Source organism: Giraffa tippelskirchi, chromosome 5 (assembly GCF_054371585.1).
Source record: "Giraffa tippelskirchi isolate mGirTip1 chromosome 5, T2T-mGirTip1v1.2.pri, whole genome shotgun sequence".
Classification (NCBI taxonomy): Eukaryota; Metazoa; Chordata; class Mammalia; order Artiodactyla; family Giraffidae; genus Giraffa; species Giraffa tippelskirchi.
The window spans coordinates 177,649,046-177,676,126 of NC_137279.1; the positions used below are offsets into that span (position 1 = coordinate 177,649,046).

Consider the following 27,081-nt stretch of genomic DNA (forward strand, 5'->3'; position numbering starts at 1 on the left):
AATTTTAGTTCACTTTGTTGTACACCTGAAACGAACAACATTGTTAATCAGCTACAGTTAAATTAAAAAAAAATTGTATTTCAGTGAGAAACAGAGCCTTAGTCCCTCCTCATGGGATATATGTAATAATCTGATACAGATCTTTGAGTGCTCCGGGAAGTAAAAAGCCTTCACCCGGGTGGAGGATGGTAACTACCTTCTAAGAAGCTAGACTGGTGGGAACTGGAAGGTTGATGATTGAGATTCCTGGAATGTTACCCTGTTACCTCACCACCAACCAATCAGAAGAAAGTCATACACTGTACAGTAATCACCCCCAAATGATGCCTTTAAAAACTATTCCCTGAAAACTAATGGGAAGTTTGGGTCTTTCCAGCAGGAACCACTTGTTCTTGCATGGCCCATGCAATAAAACTTTCTCCAAATTCTAATTTTTCTATTTGTTTGTTCTCACTGTTCTGCAGGCACAGGGACTTGGGTTTGCTAACAAAAAGTGAGACTTTCCTCATTTGTCTTCACAGGTGTGCCCACTATTGAATAGCACATAGTAGGGATTCAATAAATAGATTCAATGAATTGAATGAATTGGGTAAGGCTTGGATTTAATATCACAGCTATTATTTCCTATATCCTATGACCACCCTTTTGGTCTGAGGAAGCAAGGGTTACATACAAAAAATTCAGTGTGTCCCAACTTAAGGGGTCTTTTAAAATAACTTCTGGTTACTTTCCCTCCATTTGGTCTCCCTCTCTACTTCCAATTGAAGGTATAGAAGAAAGAGGAGGAGAAAATGGAGGGAAAAGGGGAGGAGGAGAAGGAGCAGCAGAAATAATCCTTCAGTTTTACACCAACTATTTAGAATAATTTTTTATATTGATAATATCCTATGTTGACGAGGTTACAGAAATACTAGTACACCCAAACTGCTATTGAAAATAAATAATGATGTTTAAGTATTTATTAAGCTGTTACTAAGTGCTACATACACAGTTCATTTCATTTGGTCCTCACAACTCTATAGGATAGGAACTACTATTGCTCCCATTTTATGGATCGAGAAATTAAGGCTTAAAGAGTTAAACTATAGAAAGAGTATGTTGACATAATCTTTTTTAAAACAATTCAACAAGTGATGTATCAAAACTATATATCATTTGTATCCTTTAACCCAATCATGCCCATCTTGTAAATGTGTTTTCTGGATAACTCAAAAGAAGAAAAGAGCTACATTTACAAAGACTTTCATCACAGCAATAATCTTAAATAATAAAAAAGTAGAAACAAATGTCAAACAACAGGAGAGTTTGTAGGACAACATGATGGGATACCATATGGTTACTAAAAGAATAATTATGAAGATTGCTGAAATATGGGGAAATGTTTTATGATACATTAAATTTAAAATCAGACTATGAAAATGAATATACAGTATAATCATTTAAAATATATACATTTGAATAAGAACCAGAAAAGGATAAATGAAAGTAGTTGTGTTAAAAATGTGGGCCTTATAGGCTTTTTTTCTTTCTCAAATATTTGCTTTAAGGTGATTACATTGTTTTTTCTTTTAAATTAAAAAATAATACCCATGATAATAAGGATAGAATGCTGAATTAGCCGTATACGTGCTCTGCTGAACAACAACCTTATTAAACCACTGGATTTATGTCATGACATTGATCAACATGAGGCATTTGAGGATACCAAAAAAAACTTGAGAAATCCATTTGTAGAACAGGTTTAATGAAATTGTCAACAATTTTGAAGATTCCTGGTTGACATCCAGTGAGGATCTGCCCGAACTCCTCCACGTCATGTTCCACCTTCATGCCCAAGCTTCAGGTTAGCAGCTTTGATCAGTCTATTTTAGACACCAATGATTTTCTAGATATGACTTCGTCTTATTCTTGAATGAGATGTGTTTCTTTCGGGGAAGCCACGTTTATGTATCCAGCTTCAGAATTCTGTGAACATGAAAGGGACTCGAGGGACTTGGGGTTTGCTGCTGTTTCTTCTAACCTCTGTTCTTGAGTCTCTTGAAGACTTCCAGCTGACTCTGCCAAACCCGTTCCTGAAAAACTAAGAAGGGCCTTATGTGAGCACCACATAAAATGGACTCGTTTCTACCTTAAGTCAGGATTCTGTCAAGTGTGAAGGTGAAGTGGTAGCAAGAGGAGAAGGAGTTACAAGAAGATTTAGATACTAAATATAGAGAAAATTATCTCTAAATAGTATGCTTTCTCAGGCCAGCAACTAGAACTAGCTAGGCAGCCATGACTCTCAGGCATGCAAATGATGGTCTTGATTTTACTAACCTGGAGTTTGGTAAGTACATGATTTTATTCAATACTTGAGATTCAGGGATGTCATAAACTGTTGTTTCCTTAAAAGAAAGGATGAGTATTAAATTATAATCACAGACCATTGGTGATACGTATTTTTTATACATATTTTTGGTTAAAACTGTAATCCCCTCACCTCATACCTATTAGACTAGCTATCACCAAAAAGACAAGAGATAACAAATGCTGGAGAAGATATGGAAAAAAGGGAACCCTTCTGCACTGTTGGTGGGAATCTAAATTGGTACAGCCACTGTGGAAGACAGTATGGAGGTTCCTAAAAAAATTAAAAAGAGAACTACCATATGATCCAGCTGTCTCACTTCTGGGTATGTACCTGGCAGAAGTGAAATCACTGTCCCAAAGAGATATCTATATTCCATGTTTAGAGGAGCTTTATTTACAATAGCCAAAATATGGACAACTTAGGTGTCCATGATGGATGCGTGGATAAAGAATGTGTGTACAGTATAATACTATTCAGCAAAATGAAAATTTTTTAATAAGGAAATTATGCCATTTGTGACAACATGAATGGACCTTGAGGTCATCATGCTGAGTAAAATAAGTCAGAGAGAAAGACAAATACTGTAAGATCTTACATATGCTTGGAGTTAAAAAAAAAAAAAAAAACCTTCTTGAAATTGAGACCAGATTTGTGGTTGTCAGGGATGGGGGAATTAGATGAATGTGATCAGTGGTATGAACTTCCTCTTGTAAAAGAAATAAGTTCTTGGGATGTAATGTAAGACATGATGACTATACTTAACAGTACTGCATTGTATATATTGAAAGTTGCTAAGAGAGTAGAACTTAAAAGTTCTTGTCATGAGGAAAAAAAAATTGTACCTATATGAGGTGATGGATGTTAACTAATCTTACAGTGGTGATCATTTTGTAATAAATACATATAATAAATCATTACATTGTATACTTTAAACTTAAATGTTATATGTCATTTGTATCATCAAAATTGGGGGATATAATCCCTAATATCTATGGAATATTTGACAATTGTACATTTCATACTTTTAACAACAAAAAACCAAACAACTGGATTAAAGAAATGGGCAGAAGAGCTAAATAAACATTTTTCCCCAGGAAGACATACAGATAGCCAACAGGCACATGAAAAGATGTTGAACAACACTTAATTACTAGGGAAATGCAAATGAAAACCACAATGAGATACTACCTCATGCCCATTAAAATGGCAAGAAATAAGTGCTGGCAAGGGTGTGGAGAAAAGCAAACCCTCATACACTGTTGGTGGGATTGTAAATTGGTACAGCCACCGTGGAAAACAGTATGGAGAGTCCTGAAAAAATTAAGAGCTACCACATGTTCTGGTCCCACTTCTGGGTATGTATCTGAAGCATGACAACAGTAATTGGAAAAGTATATGTGGACTTCACTGGTGGTCCTGTGGTTAAGAATCTGCCTGCTAATGCAGAGGACACATTTAATCCCCGATCAGGGAAGATCTATATGCTGGGGGGCAACAGCCTGTGCACCACAACTACTGAAGCCCACACTCTAGAGCCCCTGCTCTTCAACAAGAGAAGCCACTGCAATAAGTCTGTGCATCACAACTGGAGAGTAGATCCCGCTCACTGCAACTAGAGAAAGCCCTTGCACAGCAATGAAGACCCAGGGTAGCCTATATAAATATTAATAAATAAAATTTTTTAAAAAAGAAAAGCTATGGCATTATTTACAATAGTCAAGATATAGAGACACCCTAAGTGCCCTTCAATGCATGAATGGTGGATAAAGAAGACTATAAATATATAAAGATGAAATCTTGCCATTTGTAACAATGTGTGTGGACAACAGGGTATTATGCTAAGTGAAATAAGTCAGAGAGAAAGACAAATGTCATGATTTAACTCATTTGGTTTCTTCCCTCACAGCTCAGTTGTTAAAGAATCTGCCTGCAATGCAGGAGACCTGGGTTCAACTCCTGGGTCAGGAAAATCCCCTGGAGAAGGAAATGGCCACCTACTTCAGTATTCCGGCCTGGAGAATCCCATGGACAGAGAAGCCTGGCAGGCTACAGTCCATGGGGTCTCAAGAGTCAAACACGACTTGGTGACTAAACCTACCTTAATTCATTTAACTCATATGTGGAATAATAAGCAAACAAAAATAAACAGAACAGAGTAGTGGTTACCAGAGGGGAAAGTGGGTGAGGGTGAAATGGGCAGAAGTGTTCTACTATATGGTGATGAATAGAAACTATCAATTTTTGGTGGTGAGCCTGCTGTAGTGTATACAGAAGTCAAGGTATAATTGTTATATACATGAAACCTATATAATGTTGTAAACCAATGTTAGGGTAGGGTAGGTAGGTTTAGTTGCCAAGTCATGTCCGACTCTTGTGACCCCATGGAGTGTAGCCTGCCAGGCTCCTCTGTGCATGGGATCTTCAGGCAAGAATACTGTCGTGGGTTGCCATTTCCTTCTCCAGATCTTCCTGACTGAGCAATTGAACCTAGATATCCTGCATTGCAGGCAGATTCATCACCAACTGAGCTATGAGGGAAGAAACCAATGTTACCTCAATAAATAAAATTATTTTTAAAATATATTAGTGCTTTCCACTGCTAGCCTGCTTTTATTTTTTTTAATTATGAAATTATGATAACACATTTATAGGAGACTTGGAAAATACAGAAAAAAGTTACTTATATCTGCTAGCCTGCTTTTTATATCTACTTTTCTACATGAATAACTTCATATTAGCTGATGTAATCATTCCATTATATTTACCTAGGTAAGCTTTTAATTAATACTGTGGTAAACATTTTCTGTCCCTTTATAACATAAAAAAAGTTACCTGTTTTGAGCTCCATGATCTTTTAAATTTTCATTTATTTATTTGTTTACTTTTGGCTGCACTGGGTCTTCATTGGTTTTTGTGCAGGCTTTCTCTAGTTGTGGCAAGTGAGGGCTACTTTTCATTGTAGTGAATGGGCTTCTCACTGCAGTGGCTTCTCTTGTTGTGGAGAACAGGCTCTAGGCTTCAGTAGTTGCAGCTCTTGGCCTCTAGAGCAGAGGCTCAGCTGTGGCTCATGGGCTTAAGTTGCACCAAGGCATATGGAATCTTCCTGGACCAGGGATCGAACCCGGGTCCCCTGCACTGGCAGGCAGATTTTATCCACTGCGCCACCAGGGAAGTCCTCCATGACTTTAAAAAACAAATATTCTGTCTCAGAAAAATATAGACCAAAATAGACCAGAGACGTGGTCACAGAGCATATAAAGACCATGTCAGAAACTGGGAGTTTTACCCTGAAGACTGCAGGAAGTTCTTGCACAGCGTTGAGTCATCTGCTCAGACTACATGTATTTTCTAAGGACCCCTTCGGCTACAGACTAAGAACCACAGGACTTAAAAGACAAAGGCTGGGAAGATGGGAGAGGGGAGATGAGACATGTCTTTCCATGGTCCCTAATCCAATAAGCAGGATCTACTGTGAAGTATCCTGGGAAGAAAGGCCTAGCAGATGATATAAGCCAGGGAAGAAAGCAAGCAAGCTCCATCCTGGATTCAGAATACAGCTCTGCTTACTGAAGTCCCTCTGGCTGACTTGCTCACCAGCCAGACCCTGGATCTCATCTGAATGTAGACTATTTGCTGCATCTCTCTGGACTTGGCTACTTGTCTGCTAGGACTTTTCTAACATAATTGTGTTTCTCTGACTCAGATGTTCTCCTTAGACTTGACTCCTTGCCAGACCGGACTAGCTTCACTTTACCTTTCTGAGCCTCAGATGGGCTCATCTCTCAAGATAGGGATAGAATAATACAAGGCAAACAGGGTAGCTGAGAAGGAGGCATCTGTTTGAGGATATTTAACATCCTTTCATTCTCAAATATCTATGGAGCACCTGTTCATAGATACAGCGACAAATGAGATGTAACCCTTGTCCTCCAGGATGTCACTGCTGAGATGATGAGAGAGAGAAGTGAAAAGGTGATGACAGTACAGTGTTTTAAGGAAGAAGCTGGAAGGCATACACAAAGTACTTTGGGATCACATCGGAGGAGCCTGTGGAACAAAAGCTGACCCGATGAAGAGCGAGTTGGCCAAGAGCTGTCTCAAGGCCTGCTGCCCAGGTGTGCAGCCAGTAAGCCCCTGCCATAGTCCACCAAGGCCAAGTTCAGGCTACAGCTCCATGCAGAAGGTGAAGGGAAGAGAGAAGACGGCAGCCTTACCTCCCCTCTGTGGATCTGGATGCTCTTTATGATACGCTCTAGGAGACCAACCTCCTGTGTGAGCCGGAGACTGTTTTTCTGTAGCTGCTTATTTTCTTCATCCAGGAAAAGTACTCTAAGAATGGCATAGATCAGAGGTGTAACTTAACATTTCTGGATCATCCAAAAAACTCTCTTCCACTTCCCACTAGCTCTGGGTCTTAGCCCACTGCCAGATTTTAGAACCAACTTTGCCAGAATAATTCCCACCATATTCCAAAACCAAGTGAAAATGAGTAAGCTTCTGGCTTATACATAGTCATTAAATAGAGAATAGAGACACACTCTATGCAAGAATATGAAAGGCACAGTTCCAGCCCTTGAGAAGCCTGAGAGATGATACGATCCCCTTTAGGGGCGGGACTCTGCATCCCTTCTAACATTGGCCACACGGCCTGCATCTGGTTCTGATCTCAGTCACCGCATGTTTTGTTTCAGTAGTAGTAGTAGTAAGTAAAAACAGGAGTAGCAGCAGCAGCCATTTTACCAAGAACTTACCATGTATGTAGGCACTGCGAACTATCTATACAGTGCATGCATGCTAAGTCGCTTCAGTCATGTCCAACTCTTTGCGATCCTATGGACCATAGCCCACCAGGCTTCTCTGTCCATGGGATTCTCCAGACAAGAATACTGGAGTGGGTTGTCATGCCCTCCTCCAGGGGATCTTCCCAACCCAGGGATTGAACCAGCATCTCTTATATCTCCTGCATTGGCAGGTGAGTTCTTTACCACTAGTGCCACCTGGGAACCCCATCTATACAGTAAACACTTAAAACTTTTCATGTATTAGCTCCTTTAATGACAATGACCCCATGAAATAGATACTGTTATGAAGCCTATTTTGCAGGTAAGGAAACTGAGGCTCAGAATGGGGAAGGTAACTTACGTAAAAAGATAAAACCAGAAAGTCATAGAGCTGAGATGCCAGCCTTATTTTCTCTCAGTCTACCTTGATTCCATAGATGCCAAAACATAAACATGAGTGTTAACACACATACAACGGGATGGACCAGGATGAACACAGCTGGGTCCTTGGGAGGCAATCCTGCCATGAAAGAGCCTATCTGAATGCCCAGCTCACCTTCTCCATGATACTTTTCTCTTTAATTTCACAACTTCTGCCACTTGTATGAACTACTAAAAACAGCCAAATGGTAGAGAAACAGTTATGAGACAAGTCTACAAACTCAAAGGACCACCTCTGGAATGATCTTTGTGGAGGGAGAAATATCCTCTTTGTGGAACTCACAGGCCACTGGGGCAGGCACCTACCTGCTTTGGACAGAAGATATTATCCACTTGTTGCTGTCAATCAATTCTTCTTGTTCTGTGACCTGCTCCAGAAGTTTCCTTTTTTCTAGGAGCAGGATATCATTTTGGGTGGTGATCTGGTGCTGGAATGCCTTCTCCTAGGGATAATAAGTCCTCATAATTAGCCAAGCAGGAGAAAGAATTACACATTTAAGAGCATCAGCCTGTTTCTAAACTCAACAGAAAATTGTCTTGCAAACATCTTTTTCTCCTGTCTTCTTAGTCTGTCTTTAACTGTTTGCTGACATTGTCAGCTAGATCATTCTCCTATTTATCTGGGTTATTTTATGCTACATATTTGACATTTATTCATTCTTTTAGGTTAATATTTTTTAATGTCTGAACACTCAACTTCCAATAAGGTCCCGATGCTCTCATCTGTATTCTAATTCTATAGTTATCAAGTCACTAACAAATACAACTAGATGCTCTGAAGCTCCATATTGAGAAAGATTTCCATATAACACATTTCCATCTGCTCTGTAGTTACAGCCTTTTTAAGGCAAAGGAAGGAAGATGGGAATCTAGCCACCTCACTTGAAAACCATCGTCAGGGTTTCAGTTGCTTGGCATGTCAGCCAGGTATTGAGAATACTCTTGCAGTGATGATGCTGAAATGATTTCTAGCTTGACATCATGTTTCATGTTCTACCAACATCTTCCCTGAAAGCAATAGCTAGTGAAGTTATAGCTAAAACAATACAGGATTACATTTTGTGAAAAAACACTAACATCCTTACATTGAGTCAGCAGATATTAGTAAATATCACAGTTGGTGAGGAGTTCAGAAGCTCACAAATGTAGAACTGCCCTTCTCACTTCACCAAGGACCTGTTAGTGGTAATAGGTAAGTGCCTTCTCCTATTTGTGTTTGTTTCCACCTTCCTTTGTGGGATGGGCATGAATAGGAGTGGGAGGAGAGTAAGGACCTCTGGCAGATGGGTGAATCACATGGTTAGGAGGAGCAACTTTCTTTCTTTCAATAACGTACTATTAATCATATAGATCATTCAGAAAAGACTGTCCACATATGTGATATCTAAAAACAACAACAAAAAACCAGACTCTTAGATACAGAGGGCAGATTGGATTGTTGGCTGCCAGAGGTGAAGTCCACAGGGTTGCAAAGAGTTGGACATGACTGAGCAACTGAACAAGAGGTGGAGAGGGGTGGGCAAAATGGGTGAAGGTAGTCAAAGGTATAAACTTTCAGTTATTAGTAAGTTATACGGATGTAATGTACAGCATGTGGCTATAGCTAGTAATACTGTATTTCATACGACAAAGTTGCTAAGACAGGAGATCTTAAAAGTTCTCATCGCAAGAAAAAACATTTGTAACTATGGGTGGTGATGGATGTTAATTAGACTTATTGTGGTGGACATATATACAAATATTGAATCATTGTGCTGTGTAAATAATGCTGTAAACATAATATGTCAATTATAATTCAAAACAGGGAAGGAAGAAAAGAGAAGAAGGAAGGGAGGGAGGGAAGAAGGAAGGCTGTCCATCTATTAGTCTATTATTAAGGAATTGTAAGGAAGGAGATTACAGCATGTTTTTGAAACAACTCTTCCATATTTTAAAGTCCTTCATCCAGGACCCTTCAGTGTCTAACACAGTCTCACCTGTTACTATTTAAATACGTTTATGGTAAGGATTGAGAGTAGAAGCAGCCACCCGACAAATAATAACCTATGTAGTTATAACTGGATTAGAAAGGAAATTGAGTGGGCTGGCTGCTGACACCCTGTCCATTGGAAATACTGTATTTTTTGGAATCAGGACACTTGCTGTAGTAATAGGATAAAATATTTGTGGAAACCTGGTTTGGGTGGTCACACAGAGGACTCAACTGGCTCACTGAATAAGAGAAGACTGAAGGAATGAAGCCCCCCAAAAGTGGCATTATTTTCTGGAGATTTTGTGCTTAGAAGTGAGCCCAGGATTTGTATGCTTGGGGCTCTGGTTCACAGGCCCTAAAATATGTAAAATCAAGAGCTCTAGGTTTATACCTCTGTGGTACATCTACTGATTAACATGCTTCTAAGAGATTTTATCATAGCTCCATCAGTAAAGAATCTGCCTGCAATGCAGGAGACCGGGGTTTGATTGCTGGGCCGGGAAGATCCCCTGGAGAAGGGAATGGCAACCCACTCCAGTATTCTTGCCTGGAAAAAATTCCATGGACATAGGAGCCTGATGGGCTATAGTCCATGGGGTCACAAAAGTTGGACATGACTTAGTGACTAAGCCACCACCACCAAGAGACTTTACACTAAGAAGAAAGTAACATCTATGAAGATTTGTATGTGCTAGGAGGTCCCACTTTAGGCATTTTGTATTTTAATCCTCACAGAAGCCCTGTGAGGTATTCACATTTTCACAAGAAAATGATGCAAAGGGACTCGGGGAAGGTCACAGAACTATTAAGTAGCAGGGCTAGCCTCTGCATCCAAGCCTGTCCAAGCTCAACCCCCACCACTCTTTCCTCACCTCTGGTTACTTGCAGCCTCCAGTAAATTTCATGGAAAGCTGTGACTCTTTGGGTAGATGGTCCAGTTCCCCAGGGCTGCTGTAACAGATTACCACAAACTGGGCAGCTTAAAACAACAGGAATTTGTTGTTTTAATTCCTACAAGTCTAAAATTAAAATCAAGTTGTTGACAGGGTTAGTTCTGGGGGCACTGAGGGAAAAGTCTGTCCCATGTCTCCCTCCTAAGTGATGAATGCTACCAATCCTTGGTGCTCCTTGGTTTGTGGCTTCGTTGCTCCAATCTGTGCCTCATCATCACATGGCCTTTCTTCCCTGTGTACATCTTTTCCTCTTCGTATAACGATACTAGTCATATTGGATTTGGGGTTCACGCTAATCTAGTATGACCTCATCTTGACTGTTTATACCTGCAAACTTCCAAATTAGGTCACATTCTGGGGTTCCGGGTGGCCATGAATTTGGGGGGTATAGTCTTCAACATAGTACAGTCAGGAAACATGCCTGCTGAAAGCAGGAGGCTGGTTTTGCCACGTAAGCTTGGAAGGGGAAGGCAGGCACCACCAGGAAGAAGGGGTAGTGCAGAATAGGCTGATGGTATTTCCAGTGGGCCCGTGAACAAGAGCTGCTACTTTCTTCTGTTATACTTTCTGTGTTGCCTTCCTAACCTGGATCTGATCCTAAGTCTAACCTGGATCTGAGTCTAAAAGTTTGGTAAGTTAGTGCCCAAATAGGATGGTACTGCAAAATCTAACTTGTTTTCCGTTCTCACTACAGTTTAAAGTAACAGGAGGGTTTTTAAAAAAAAAAACTTAAAAACACAACATTGGTGACCCATCTCTTATAATCCTCACATGTTTTCTTACAGTTATCGAGGGAGTCTCTTGTGGAGTACTATAATAGCCCATGGAATAACTGAATTTACATCAATTGTTTTGGTATCCTTTGTACATAGTGGTGATATGATAAAAATTTGGTGGGTGTAGAAAGTAGTAATTTAGGACTGAGGACAATGTTTTCAAAATTCTGAAATGGGTTGGGGATCTCCAGAAGGGAAACATTTCTGGCCAAATCAGTTGCTCTCCCTTTTGAATTGATGTCGTTTATTGCTCTCAAGGCCATTCTGCATTGGGTCCCATTCATCTGTTCCATTTACTTTCTGCCAACACCAGAAAGTCACAGGGGCAACAAGACAAAGAAACCAGAGAGATTTAGAAAACAGCCTGAAGGTGCTAGTCAGATAGAAGAATAGGGATCACCTGTTTTCATTGCCATTTAAAATGGACAGAAATGTGAGGCAAAATGAGGGCTGCATAAAGCAGGAATGAGTTGTGGAGGCTGGTTTGGAAGTCTCAGCTAAAGGGTGATTAACATATACACTACCAGATGTAAAACAGATAGCCAGTGGGAATTTGCTGGATGATGCAGGGAGCTCAAACCAGTGCTCTGTGACAACCTAGAAGGGTGGGATCAAGTGGGAGGTGAGAGGAGGTTCAAGAGGGAGGGAGCATATATATACACCTATATATTCATGTTGATGTATGGCAGAAACCAACACAATATTGTAAAAGCAATTATCCTCCCATTAAAAATAAATTAAAATTTTAATTAAAAAATATGTATATATATATATATATATATAAAGAAAAGGCACTTTCGTTTGAAGGCAAGATGCTAGCCCTAAGCAGCAGTGCAGAGTATTTTCAGTGTCCAGTTTGACCTAGCATCACTATGAGTCTTACATAATTTTGGGCAGGGCTTAAACAATTATTCAAACTGAAAAAGAGTGCAAAGAAAAGAAAAGGAAACCAGGGCTATGAAGAGGCCACAAATATATTAAAAATCAAGTGGGCTTCCTCCATATGCCCAACACCACAGGACCAGTGAGTGCTCCACCTTCCCCCTCACCTTTTCCATTTGCTGCCGCAGGGCTCCAACCTCATTTTCAAGTTGTTTGATTCTCTCATCTCGGAGTTCTACTTCATCAACTAAACGATCCTTGACTCTGTGCAGCTTGACTTTGTAGTACTGATATTTCTGATTATAGTTTCTACAAAAGTAAATTTAAATATAGGCGCACCTGAACACAGTGAAAATTCACTTTGCCTCCTTGATTTGCACACTTCTTGGGGTTCCTCTTCTTGCTTTGTCAGGGTGGGTCCCAGAGATGAAGACTTGTCCTGCCTCACATCCATAGGACTTCTCACCCAAGTGGGGGAAATGGACCAAATAGAACCTCCCCCATGACACCAGATCCAGTCATCCCCAACACAGGAAACTCCTTGAATTCTGACCCCTGACATCTAAAAATTTTGAATCCTGCTCCACTGAGCTAGTCATTACTTTAAAATTTTCTGGTTCTGAGCTATACCCTTGGACAGTGATAGAACCCACTCTGTCTTGTCGATTTTCCAGGTAACTGGGTTTGCTTTCACTCTTGTCTTGAGTTTAGACTTCTAAATGCCAATTCTATCTAGATCTCTGCTCAAGACTTTTATTCTGATTCTGACATAAATTTAACTTAACACCAATAAATACATGAAAAAATGTTCAACATTATTAGTATTAAGAAAATGCAAATAAAAAAATACAGTGAGATACCTCTTCACACAGGAGAATGGCTAAAATAAAAAATAAAAGGTAATGAAGTACTGGTAGGACTTCCCTGGTGGTCCAGTGGCTAAGACTCTGCTATGTAGAGGGGCCAGGTTGGGTCCCTGGTTGGGGAACTAGATCCCACATACCACAACTAAGAGTTTGCATACCGCAACAAAGATCAGAGATCCCACACGATGCAACCAAGACCCGGTACAGCCAAATAAATAAATAAATACATATATTTTTAAAAAGTACTAGCAAGGATGTGGAGAAATTGGAATACTCATATACTGCTGGTTGGACTGTCAAATGGAAAAAGCCTAGCAGTTTCTCAAATGGTTAAACATAGCCATATGACCTAGCGATTTCCATTCCTAGGTATATACCTAAGTGAAATGAAAACGTACGCCCACACAAAAACTTGTACATGAATGTTCATAGTAACACTATTCATAACAGTCAAAAGGTGAAAACAACCTAAATTTCCATTAACTGATGAATAAATAAACACAATATGGAGTATCTGTATAATGAAACATTATATAGCTATAAAAAGGAATGAAGTACAAATACACGCTACAACATGAATGAACTTTGAAGGCACTATGCTAGGTGAATGAAGCCAGTCACAAAGGACCATATATTATACAATTCCATTCATATGATATGTCCAGAAGGGACAAAGACAGAGTGAAAGAAAGTACATTAGTGGTTGCCTGGGGCTGGGAGTAAGGAGGGAAACTAGGAAGGGAGGGTATACCTAAAGGCTTTCTTTAGGTAATGAAATGTTCTAAAATTGATTGTGGTGATGGATTACAACTAAAAGCCTCTGAATTGTACACTTTCAATGAGTGAATTGTACAGTATGTGAATTACATCTTAATAACCTATTATAAGGGCTTCCCTGGTGGCTCAGATGGTAAAAAATCTGCTTGCAATGCTGGAGACCTAGGTTTGATCCCTGGGTTGGGAAGATCCCCTGAAGAAGGGAATGGCTACCCACTCCAGTATTCTTGCTTGGGTAATTCCATGGACAGAGGAGCCTGGTGGGCTACAGCCCATGGGACTGCGAAGTGTCCGACACAACTAAGCGACTAACACTTTTTTTAAGAACTAGGAGCCGGATGGCAGGGGAAGAGCAAAGGAGACTTATTTAGATGGTAATTTAGTCTAGCGACTCCAATAGAGTCTTCTGCTCTGGTTAAGTTATTATCTTACCTCTAACTGTGTTTTGCAAGACTCTCCCATTTTCCAAAATAGTGCCCCTCTCTCTCCTAACTGTTGATTGTAAATAAAAGAATCATTTTGCATACTTTTCCCTTAGAAGATTAATTCAGCTGTTGGCCAGATACCAAGCAGAGAAGTTTGAATTCCTGTAGGTTGGAGACATGCACACTGGCTCTTGTCACTAGCTTGTCAGTTTGGGTGGCAGTGACTGACTGTGGGGATGGTCCCCAGTATACCTTCTCCTTCTTCTATCATTACAGACCCCCTGGTTTTAGCTTGGCACTTGGTTGCTCAAACATGAACTCCAAGAAAATGTAGTTTTTTTGTAGTTAGATGAGGCAGCTAGATGAGGCCATGTGAGTAAGTACCGGCTAGTAGCTGGAGTGGAAGTAATGTGCCTTAAAGGAAAACAGAATGCCCTTGCCTTCCCCTCTTTTTCCCTCTTGTTGGATAAAATGTGGATATAGTAATGAACTGCCTTGGACTATGTGGACAAGTGCTAAAGATGCTGGAGCGACAACAAGAAAGGAATCTAGACTTTGGAAACATTGAGCTCCCTGCACTTTTAGGTAAGAGAGAAACCCCCTCCCTTTCTAAAGACATTCTTATTCAATGTCTCTGCTACAGCAACTCAATAGAGTTACTCTAGATACTGAGGTTTATAAAACTGCTTTAGGCTTGTTTAGTTCTGTGGCCCTTGTAGCACCCACTATATAATAGGAAAATATATTCTTGTGGATTGACTCAGGTTCTTTACAGGAAGATATTTTCATCTCACAAATGTTCTCATTTTCCCTTATTCTGGGAAGAGTTTGTCAAAAGATATCACTGGGTTTCAGCATCCCCCAGTCCATAGCTTCAGAGGTTTAAACACTAATGGTTGGTACACCTGTTGGTCTCTGAGTTTCCCAGCTGTTCACAGTTCCTCTGATGTTTTGACATCATTTGAAATGCAACATGGATTTCTAGAATTTCTTCTACACATTCTGCCCTGGGCTATTAAAACCCACATCTGCAGCTTCCATGCCAGACAGCTGCTATTTCTCTTATCCTGCCATTTGGACTATTAAAAAACTTAATAAAAATAAAAAATTTATTTATTTTTTAAATGATGAATTATAGAAAATTTGGGGAAAAAACCCAACTCCCATATGATCTATTTTATGATATTGTTGTATTTCCTTCCACTCTTTTTATAAGTATCTTCTGTTTAAACACCATCTATGTTAAAATTATTTTATGCTCTTTTCATTTATTGTATCACAAGCATTTTCCCACATTGCTTCTAATGTTCATGGCCACTGTCTTTTACAGCTGTATAATATTCCATCAAGTGAATGTACAATACTTGACCTAACTAGCTCCTGTTGTTAGATATTCAGGCTTCTTCCAGTAGTACTACACGGTATAAAAAGTACATGGATGCAGTGAGGCTGATGAGAGCTTAGAACCTTCCCAAATAGCTAGCTGGCTATTTGGCACACCTATCAGTCTGGTCAGAAGTTCTGCTGGCCAACTTGCCAAAGAACATGTGGATTTTCTAAGTTTATGCTTGGTTAACTGCATGCACGATAAGGCAGCACAATACTCATGTCCTAAACTTCAGGACAACTTTGGCTTATGTTTAAGTAAAACCAGATGGTCTTTCCTTCATTTTTATTTCAAAACGGCAAGGAATTTGTTCCTCTGGAAGAGTAGCTGGGAAAATAGGAAAAAAAATTAAGCACTGTTTGTAAAGGTCAGGAGTAGGATCAGGGAATGAAAAAAAAAAATGAACCTAGAGTTTTGACAATTTCTTCCATTTTCTTTCTTAAAGCTGTAGTTTTCCTAGGTGCCCATCAGAATCACATGGGGATGATTTTAGAAAAATATTGATCCCTAAGCCCTATCCTCACAGATTCTGATTTAATTAATCTATGTTGGGGCCCACATATGTGCAGCTAGGGTTAGGTTCACTGTTCTAAAGGCTATGGACAAATAATATGGGAAACTATTCAGACTCACTAGCCATCAGAGAAATTCAAAATAAAATAACAAGTAATTTATGACTATAACTGATCATTAAAAAACGTGGAATAAGCTGAGCAAAAGAAGTCAGACACAAAAGATTACATGTAGTATAATTCCATTCTAGTAGAGACAGAAATCAGAAGAGTAGATTCCTGGGAGAAGGTGAGGGAGCAGGAGATATAGACTGACTGTAAAAAGGAAAGAACTATAAGGGATAAAGGAAATGTTCTGTCTCTTGATTAGGGTTGTGCTTAGTGGGCATATACATTTGTCAAAACTCATCAAATTGTACATTTAAAAATCTGTGCACATGTAAATTATACCTCAGTTAAAAGAAAGAGCATTGGGAAAAATTTCATCAGAGCCCTCCCCCCACAAAAGTAGCACCCAATGCAAATTCAGATGTAGTGAAATTTCTACTCTCACACAATAATGGCAGAAAATTTTGGTAGGATGCTTCTGAATGTTTGATAATACATTTTGAGATCCATAGCTCCAGCTTTTGGATTAGTAATTCCACACCTAGGAATTTATAAAAATATTTTTTTAAAATGAAAAATATATGTACAAAAGCAGTTTTAAGTTATTTTGCATAAAAATATCAATTGCATGACCAGTGGGTAATTCTTAACTAAATTGGGGCTATGTTAGACGGTTGAATCCAGCAGGCCTAGAATCAGGCCTGAACTGTTTTGTGAAAGTTCTTGCTTGGCACTGACCAGTGGCACAGGAACGAAATATACCAATTAAAACAGTGTTGCTTTGCAACCACAGGTCTCGAGTTTCATGGCAGTTTGCACAAACTATCAGCATTGTTTATTGATAACAATGAGATTAATGATTTACACCTGATCTGTCTGAGACCCCAAGAAGGCTGTGCTCCCGAGGCTGGTTAAAGCAGGAATATGCTTACATGATCAGCAGAATGTAAAACATCTCCACTGAGAATCCATTTTGGGATCCCTGGCTCTGAGGTGGTCACTGCACACGCTGGTGGCTCCTGATCCAAGACGGGAGAGTGCATCCTGGTCCTGACAGAGGGAGGGCCTGGAGCGCCTGCCCGGCCTTTCTGGACCCAGTGCTGGGAGACACCATGGGCTCTGTGGATGCCCTCCCCGCCCTCTAACGGCAGATACAAAGTGGGAAGAGCGCTGTGCAGGTTAGTAGCGGGCTGAGTTCTAGTCTTAGATTTGTCATTTTAATATGAGCTGAGCCACACATGTTCCTTTCCATGTTTCTATATTTCTCAGTGATATGATAATCAAGGCAAGATACTGAATATCAATGACTGAAGAATTTTCCACTATACAGCAGAAAGTGGTTTTCAAATCATTATTACTACCATCAACATAGGAAGTGAGTGAGAACATAAGAGAATAAAAAACTTCAACTTAAGGAAACAATAGAGATGAGGGGTGCAGAGGTAGAAGCAGAGGTGGATCACAGAGGAAAACTGAAAATAAGTAGATATAATAACAGCGTTGTGCTAGACACTGTTCTACTACATGTATTCATTCATCATTTAATTCTCCCAACAACTTTATGTGAAAGGAATGGCTGTTTTGGCCATTTTAAAGATGAGATACCTCAGGCACAGAGAGGTTACTTAACTTGCCCAAGGTCACACAGCTAGTTCCTAGTAGAACCAGGAATTGTACCCAGGCAATATGGCTCCAGAGTCCATACTCTGAACTACCATGCTACACTTCAGAGAGGAGGATAGTGGGAGGAATCTGGTGGGATGATGACCAGGGAATGGAAGAAAGAGCAGGAAGTCTGGGAACACAAATTTTTATTGAGTACCTTCTATATACCAGGGACTGTGGATAAAAAGATGAATAAGACTGTGGCCCATGTCCTTTACAACCTATAGTCTGGGGAGGAAGGTAGGTGTGAATCACATTATTTCAGAACAACATGGTGAGTTCTTAAATAATCACAGACAGTCACGTACAGAAGGCTATAGGGACACAGAGAGTGAGCACCTCATCCAGCCCAGGCTGCAGGTGTCAAGGAAGGCTTGTCTGAGAAGGAAGAGTTGGAATGGGGAGAGCATGGTTCAGACTGAGGACAGCATGTGAGGGGAAGGAGCCTGAAGGCAAGTCAGAGGGATGTATTTGGGGAAGAGCAAGATGCTAGATACCACTAGAGCTCAATAAATAGCAATTCCCTTCCCCCCTTCTTGAGAAGAAATAAGGCCCCACACCTCCCTAGAAAAAGCCCAATAGATAGAACTTCTGGGAAGGAAGGACAATGGTGTTGGTGTTCTTGAAGAGTCACCTCAGCAAGCATCCCGTGCCGAGTTCAGGAGCTGGCTCTGTAAGAAGGAGCTTTACTCTACAGTTTTCCTCTAAAGGGAACTTATTTTTGTTTACCTCACATGGAGATCAAACTGCTTCAAAAGGTGCTCATTTTCTTCACATAGAGCTTCCTTCTCCTGCTGCAACACAGACAGCTTCTTTGACAATTCCTGGTTGCTCTTGAGATGCTGAAAAACATTTTAAAAAATGAGAATACACTGGTGAAGAAAGGCGTGATGTTGAGAGAATGTAAACGGGCAAAGCCTTTCTGCTAAAAAAGACTTACAGAAACCATAGTAGCTTCCTGTGATTTTTGCACCTCCAGAATTTCTGAAAGCTAGTAGCTCCTTTTCCTGACTTGTGATTCCTCAATCCTTCCAACAGTTGTGTAAGCCTATATAAAAAGTCTGAGAACTCTAAAGTGTGTGGGGGTGGTTAGCTACATCTGACCAAGTTAATGAGCCCTAGAGGAGAAAATGGCCATCTCAGGGTTTGATTACTTGAACAAGGCATACTCAGAGACCCAGGGCACTTCCTTCATGTAGGCAGCAGGTCAATATATCCAAAATCCAAATCCACATTTCATCAAGTAGGTTGCAGAACTGTGAGCACAAATTGACTTCATAGCCTTGCTAGATCTCTTATATGAAAAATAGTGTTTTATTGGGAAAACATGCAAATCTGAGAACTGGGAACAAGAACATCTGACAGGATCCCAATAACCTTAAGCACTTTGGGCCTCAAAACCCTACTGAGCCCCTCTTATCAGCATAAGCAGTCCTACTGTCTCAGGAGATTAAGCACCCTTGTCTCCAGGACTCGGCTGACTCCACCTGGGGCATTTACCTGTGCAATGATACCTGTTGTTCTTAAGAGCCACCCCTACACCACCACCACTTGTCTTTGCCTCGAATCCTACAACGAGAGTCAGATCCCAGCACATACTGGGGAAAAGGAGTTGAGTATAGTCACTGACCTAGGAGGACTGCCATACTGAAAGAATAGAAAGATTTTATGATGTTAAATTGGCAGAAACCTGAGGAATATACATAGGACTGTATTCCTAGCGTGTTTATACTAGGGAGAAAGGAATATAATGTTGAACAGGCTGAATTTATTGACCTGATGGATACAGAGATTCAGGGTTTAATGTGTTAATTTAAACATCTAAAGTGACTTTAATAGTTTGCTTGGTTGATGGACTGAAAGTTGGACTCAACAGTGACCAAGGTTAAATGATATTCAAACGCCATACTGAGTGAGAAGAAATAATCCAGAGTCTTAAGTAGATAGGAAGTTTGTAGTAGATTTATCATAGGTGACCTGCTCACCCAACTCATCATGACCCTCACATGACTCAGAAGACATTCCTTTCACAAAGGCTTTGCCAAGTACACGGGTGAGCACCAGCTTCCTTGAAATCCTCCATAACGCTCTCCTATGAGGATGATGGTGGGAGATGCCAACATTAGAATTGAGCCCTGATTTTATGATGGGGGGTGATGCTACTGCAGAGTGTCAAAAGTCAAGCACAATGCTTAATACCTGATACAAGGTGGGCATTAGTACTGCTATTAGACAATAGGGCCAGAAATAAAACCAAATGGCTAGACTCATAGCAATCATTGGTTGTAGTTAACTGATCACAGTGATTACAGAACTAAAATAGATGAACACCAGAGGGATGGAATGGGGAGGGAGGTGGGAGGGGGGTCCAGGATGGGGAACACATGTAAACCCATGACTGATTCATGTCAATGTATGGCAAAAACCACTACAATACTGTAAAGTAATTAGCCCCCAACTAAAATAAATAAATTAAAAAAAAATACATAAATGAATGGCATAGATTTGTTTCAATAAAACTTTACTTTCAAAAATAAAAAAAAATAAAGTGAATGAAACAGAAAAAAAAATAAAAAAATAAAAAAAATAAAATAGATGAAGAGCCTATTAAAGTTCTACTTGAGTTGTATTTTTAAATAAATAAATGCACTTGGGTCTGGTGAACAGAGGCCCAATTTGAATGACAACAACAGAGAGTAATGGCCTCTTACTCAGTCCTCAGACCTGAGCCAGTTCAGACCCAGGGTCCTTTAGCCAGGTTTTCTTCAGGAAGAACCTTGTGTGTAACACTGCCACAAGCATGTGATCTTCTCCCAAGCCTTTCTCAAAGAGATCTGTGGTCTTTCACCCAGGTGACAGGGCATTGGAGAAAGGGGATTATGTAGATTTGGGGGGAATGACATACAGTCCAGTGGTTCTGAGTCAGCACTAGCAGCATGGAACCCAAAATGCAACTGAGGCTCAGAATTCAGAGTGGGGACTTGAGGAAGTCAGGTGGAAAATGGAGTTTGAACACACAGAGTGTCTTAGAGTGTGTCTGCAGAGACTCAGCAGCCCAGTATAGGTTTCACGATGGGTCTAGTGGGTTCGTGACGCTCCTCAGTTTGTGAATTTCCCAGTTCTTGAGTGTGCAGTCAGCCTAGACAATATGGAAGAGCAGATTCTCCTTGCTTGCTTTCCAACCTGATGCATGAGGGCTATTGAAGCTAGAAAAGGCCAAGTTCTTAGAAAGCCTCTTCTGAGTCTAGAATCAACTTATACCACCTTTGTTCCTTCAGCCCATTTATCAAGCAACCATCAGGGCTGTATGGTTTTAGTGGTGCCCAAAGCAAGACAAAGAGCTGCGCTGTGCCAGGCTGTGGTGCAAACTGCTCTGCCCTTTGGGCTTTATGATCCAGCAGACCCAAATTTGCTCCAAGTTTCTGTGGCAGATGAGGAAACAATACAGAGCCTCTGGAAAGCTTTAGTTTAATGTTAGGGTTTGGGAGGAGAGTCATCTCTCCTCTCATCCCTTATGGTTGGCCATGAGAAAGAAAGGGTCGAGTAGCCTGAGCTGCCTTTCCTGAAACGAGGTGTTCTATTATCCACTGAGCACTGAGCTGAGCATGTGCAGTAGTACTCCGTCCTCAAACAGAACTGCTATGGAAAAGACTGAGCAAGCTGCATGAGCACGTGATACTTACTTCTATTGTATCACCACCTCTCTCAACCCAAACCTATGGCCTCATGGGGAGTTATGTATTACCAGTTAGCCGAGAAAGAATAATTTGGGCCTGATGTACTTATGATTCTGTATAAGACATGGCAACCACTTGAAATAGGGCTGCTGTGGCATGATAGCCCCAACTGAGGGGTGGTCCTTCAGACTAGTGGGAAGGGAAATCTCAGTGGGCAAAGTTTGTTTTCACTTTGCCTGGAAAGAGAGATGTCCAGAGGCATGGACCAATGCTAACTCATAGAAAGTTTCTAATAGTTTGGCCAGATGATCAGGAATTTGGAAAGAATAATATTGGAAGACTGATAAAATATGTCCTACTGGTGGAAGTGTTCTGTGCCTACACTCTCCAGCAGGGTGGTCACTAGCTGCATGCAGCTACTGAGCACATGAAATGTACCTAGTATGTCTCAGGAACTAAATTTTTAATTTAAATTTAGATAGCCACAGTGGCTAGTTGTCATAATATTAGACAGCACAAGCCTAGAGTGTGAACATATATGTGCCTCATGTGCTTTTCCACAGCAGAGGGCTTCTACAGAAGAGGCAGCCCTCAATAATCAAGTGGAAAAAAACAGTACATTCTGTAGATGTCACTTAGCCTCTTTTTCTATCCTTTCTGTGCTTACTCATTTGGGCTCATGTACAAAGTGGACAAGGGGTCACCAAGGCTAATCTACTCAACTTGCCAAAAGCAAAGATCAATGTTGAGCTATTGATATGGGACCATCCACTGTTGGGAGGGGGCGACAGTCACTGGATAGTAGGTTTATTATACTGGACCTCTTCCACCACGGAGAGAACAGCAATTTGTCCTCAGTGAAAGAGACACTCATTTTAGACATGGATTATCTTTCTCTGTCCACAGTGCTTTTGCCAGAACTACCATCTGTGGGCTTTCCAAATTATTTATTTCCTGTCATGATATACTACTACTCAACATAGTTCCTGAACAAGAAAGTCATTTTAAAGTAAGAGAAGTGAAACAAAGTCATTGCTCTCATCATATATCCTACTATCAGGGGAAAAAAACAAAATCTGCAAAACAGTGGAAAGACCTATGGAAGATGTAGGTATGATGCTGGCCAGGTGACAACATCTTTTGGGGTTCAGTGTTGTCCTATAAGATGATGTCTAAACTTTCAACCAGTGATTGATATATGCTGTGGTTTCTCTCAGAGCCAGAATATGGGAAAGAAACCAAGAGCTGGAATGGGAATGGCTTTCCAACCTATATCCCAAAACATGTGTTTATTTAACTTGTGTAGTTAATTTATTGTATTATTGGTACTTAATTTATAACTAAGTTTTAAAGTTAGTATATCCATGCGGATTGAGACTGAAGAAGTAGCAATTACATTATCCATAAATGACCACAGACACTGCTGGGACTTCAAGAAGTTAAGCGCATCAATGAAACAGGAAGCAGGGCACAACCTTTAAAAGAATGACATAACTGTTGAAGATATGACAAAAACGGTTGAAACTATTAGGGTCAAGGTGGCAGAAGATTTAATTTCCACTAGACCTTGAGCCTCATTATACGCTCACTGTAATTAGGCAAATGGTACACCCACAGGTGCCATGACAGTTCCAAGGCCAATCATAAAAGGACAAAAACTCGTCAGTGGGTATGGCCCAATTCTGCCCCTTCTCCAAAATTGTTGGACTAATCCTCCCAGCATTAGCCTATGAAATTACTCAGTCCATAAAAACTAACTATGCCATATTTCTGGACTACTTGCCTTCTGACACGGTCCATACTCTGCCTGTGGAGTGTGTTTTTCAGAGCCGCTCTGGCCTTTTGAGTCAGACCACAATCTACCTATGGAATGTGTATCTCTCTAAATAAATCCACTTCTTACCTATCACTTTGTCTCTGACTGAATTCTTTCTGAGACAAGACAGAAGAACCTGAGCTTTATTAAGTCCTGAGAACAGGTGTGTGATCTCAATTAAGACAACGGGTTCAAGCCCCAATCAGAGTTGTGCTGTTTCATCCTCATTTGCATGAGTGACAGTGCATTCTACTCAGTGGAAGCATACTATTCTTCCTGCAGTTTATAAGGTTGAATATGGGTAAAAGGGTTTGAATGGAAGCTGCTTATACAAAGTAGACGGTGACATTGCTCACCAGGACCCTTCCTTTTCTAAGGTCTCCCCTGTGCTGCAAGATTGGAAATCTGAAAATGACATTTCCCAAACTCCCTTGACAGCAGAGTTCCAGTTTGGTTTCTGCAAATCAGAGGCACTTGTACACAGTTTGGAAAGCATGGGGGAAGGCACAGGAAAAGCCACCATTCTCCTCTTGTGCTACTGTAAGCAGACAGGGCAGGGAGTCCCCAGAGAAAGAACCAGGCATGATTTCTTGACATAAGGGAAGACATTTTTGGCTTAACCCATTTTGTGATCTAAACCTGGCCACAATGTTTGTCCCTGAACAGGTCTCAGTAGTTTATGATCTTAAGGGAAGTGAAGAAGCGAAGGAAAAAGCAAAAGCAGTCAAGAAACAATAGTTCAGTGATAAAACTAGCCCTAGTTCCTCCTCAAGGGAAATATATAGCAATCTGATACATGTCTTTGAGTTCAGCAGGAACTAAGGCCCCCACTTGGGTGGAGGACAGAAGGATGATGTTGACCCTCATGACTTCTATCAACTAAAGCCTGGACTCGGGACCTTTGCCCCAATTCTATGCTGAATTCTGCTTTGCTCAAGCTCCTTCACGAATATGCATGTATCCTTAGCTTAAAACTTCCCCAATTTTGCTGTTTGAGGAGATGCTGCTTTGGGAAAGATCCCTGGTGTTTTCACTTGCTGCAAATAAATCCTTTCTTCTCCTGATCTATTGACTTGGCTGTGTCTCTTGGCTTGACACCCACCAAGAGGCAAATCCAGTTTCTGGTAACACTATCAGGTAGATGAAAGAGGGAAACTTTTGAAAGGACTTCGGGAGAGTTCCTGCTAATCTCCCACAAGGGTTGGTTTCCCTGTGGTTTCTGAACTTCTGGATTTATTGAAAACTAGCAACAGTTCTTTCTGACCTACTCACCCCTACCTCTCCCTTCCAACAGTTTTGTAAGCATGTTATTCCCTGTGTTAAATTCCTTCTTGCTTGAAATAGCTAGAGTAGATTCTGCTTCCCTGTCTGAATCCTAATTAAACTTAATGGGTAAAGTGCTAAGCATTCAAGAATTATTAGCTCTTATTAACTATTACTTAGGCCTAAGGGAATAGGAAAACTGAGAAGCATACCTACTTGTCTTCTTACCTCTTCAGATTTTCTTTTTTCATTTTCCAGTTCTTTAAGTTGGGCCTTTTGTTGCTGAAGTTTGATTTGTTGCTGAGAACTGGTCATTTCCAGCAGACTCTCTTTTTCCTGTAAGATTTTCACTTGCTTTTGTAGTTCATTCATATTCTGATCTAGGAGTTTCCTTAAGGCAATTAATGTATATTAAATCACACTGTGAATTGCAGAGCTTTGCAAAAGAAACTCTTTGACCTAAAATTGTTAGACTGGGCACAGGGGAATTTTTTTGTTCAGTGAGATAAAGTAGCGGTCCACAATGGGCCAACATCAAAGCAACCTCCTTTGTGATGGAAGCTTTTCGTAGTTTTCTCTTTCCTGAAAACTACCCTAAGAAGAAACAATTGTCCTTATTTCACAGAGGAAGGGAACTCGCCAACAACCAACTCATTGGAAAAGACCCTGATGCTAGCTAGGAAAGATTGAAGGCAAAAAGAAGAGGGTGGCACAGGATGAGAAGGTTGGATGGCATCACCAACTCAATGGACATGAAACTTGGGCAAACTCTGGAAAATAGTGAACGACAGGGAGGCCTGGTGTGCTGCAGTCCATGGGGTCACAAAGAGTAGGACACAACTTAGTGACTGAACAACAACAACAACACAGAGGAAGCTGCGGCACAGAGAGGCTTAATTAATTTGTTCTAGGTCGCACAGCTACAGCAAGAGGGAGGTAGGGCTCTAATTCTGAATTCTATAGTCCTTGTGCTTGTCCACGCTGCTTTATGAGTTGAATCCCCTCATCTTGCTTTAATAAAGGGCTGTCAGTTACAAACACTTGATATTAATGCACATGTGTTAACACTGCTGTAATGTCCTCCTTTACTCTTAAGAAAAAGTCCAAATTCTTTTTGGACTTGTGGGATCTTAGTTTTCCAATTAGGGATTGAACCTGGGTCCTTGGCAGTGAAAGCATGGAGTTCGAACCACTGGACCACCGGGGAATTCCCCCAAATTCTTTAATACGACTTGTGAGCTCACTTACCTTTCTAGCTCCATTTTCTTGCCACTTCCTCTACCCCCAAACATTTTGTTCCAGGCAAAATGAAAATTTTTCACTTCCCCAAACAAGTCATTCTCCACATTTATTAATCCCCTGCAACTCCATCCTTGTCCCTCTCCTCCTCTTCCATGTCTTCCTTTATCTGATATTTTTTACTTAGCTTTCCCATAACAACTACTTTACTCTCAACTTACATAGCTTTCTTTGAGGAAGGCTTTCTTGAGCTTCCTGGACCAAATTAGGTGTCCCTGCTACGTGTTACCTGAGCATACTAAATCTCCCTTGTATAACCCTTCTCATACTTCGTTATAGTTGCAAAGTCTTATGTGTCAGGATGGTGGTGGCGGTGGTTAAGTCGCTGAGATATGTCTGACTCTTTGTGACCCCGCGGACTGTAGCCCGCCAGGCTCCTCTGTCAATGGGATTTCCCAGGCAAGACTGGAGTGGGCTGCCATTTCTCCATGGGATCTTCCTGACCCAGGGATCTAACTCATGTCTCCTGCATTGGCAGGTGGATTCTTTACTGTTTAGCCACCAGGGAAGACCCATGTGTCAGGATATTAATTACAAAATATTTTATATCAGCAAAAGGTCTAAAAACATTTCATACAAATTATGATATAGCTATGTAACAAAATGCTATACAACTATTTAATATTATCAAACCATAAATCCATAACAGAAAAATAGATACAAAAGCACAATATTTGGATATTAAACATATTTCTATTTAAACAGTACGTGTCAAAGAGAAATTTTAAAATTACTGTAGACTACTTGTATTTTACCCTGGAGAAGGAAATGGCAACCCACTCCAGTATTCTTGCCTGGAGAATCCCATGGACAGAGGAACCTGGCGGGCTACAGTCCATGGGGTCGCAAGAGTCGGACACGACTGAGTGACTTTCACTTCACTCACATGTATTTTACAGGGCTTCCCAGGTGGCACAGTGGTAAAAAAAATCCACCTACCAATGCAGGAGACCCAAGACAGGAAGGTTTAATCCCTGGGTCGAGAAGATTCCCTGGAGTAGGAAATGGCAACCCACTCCAGTATTCTTGCCTGGAAAATTCTGTGGACAGAGGAGCTGGGCGGGCTACAGTTCACAGGGTTGCAAAGAATCAGACACGACTGAGCAAGTGAGCACACACACCTTATGGCAA

At 40.7% G+C, this 27,081-nt stretch overlaps 1 protein-coding gene across 35 annotated transcripts in view; it reads right to left on the reverse strand.

The window, feature by feature from the left end:
* Nucleotides 1-1,727: 1,727 nt before the first annotated feature.
* LOC145506844 (phosphopantothenate--cysteine ligase) overlaps nt 1,728-27,081 on the reverse strand; it is a 116,224-nt gene continuing 90,870 nt past the window's right edge. For 9 of the 35 annotated variants that reach the window (XM_081492264.1, XM_081492266.1, XM_081492267.1 and 6 more), the window contains 7 exons: nt 24,868-25,042; nt 18,625-18,737; nt 12,323-12,464; nt 7,879-8,015; nt 6,565-6,679; nt 2,317-2,384; nt 1,728-2,080 (listed from right to left, as the gene is read on the reverse strand). In XM_081492264.1, coding sequence (XP_081348390.1) covers nt 1,903-2,080; nt 2,317-2,384; nt 6,565-6,679; nt 7,879-8,015; nt 12,323-12,464; nt 18,625-18,737; nt 24,868-25,042 — 928 coding nt within the window. In that variant the 3' untranslated portion in view covers nt 1,728-1,902. Of the gene's footprint in view, nt 2,081-2,312; nt 2,385-5,182; nt 5,534-6,564; nt 6,680-7,878; nt 8,016-12,322; nt 12,465-18,624; nt 18,738-24,867; nt 25,043-27,081 lie in introns of all 35 variants that reach the window. The other 26 variants (XM_081492265.1, XM_081492272.1, XM_081492273.1 and 23 more) reach the window with 7 other exon arrangements.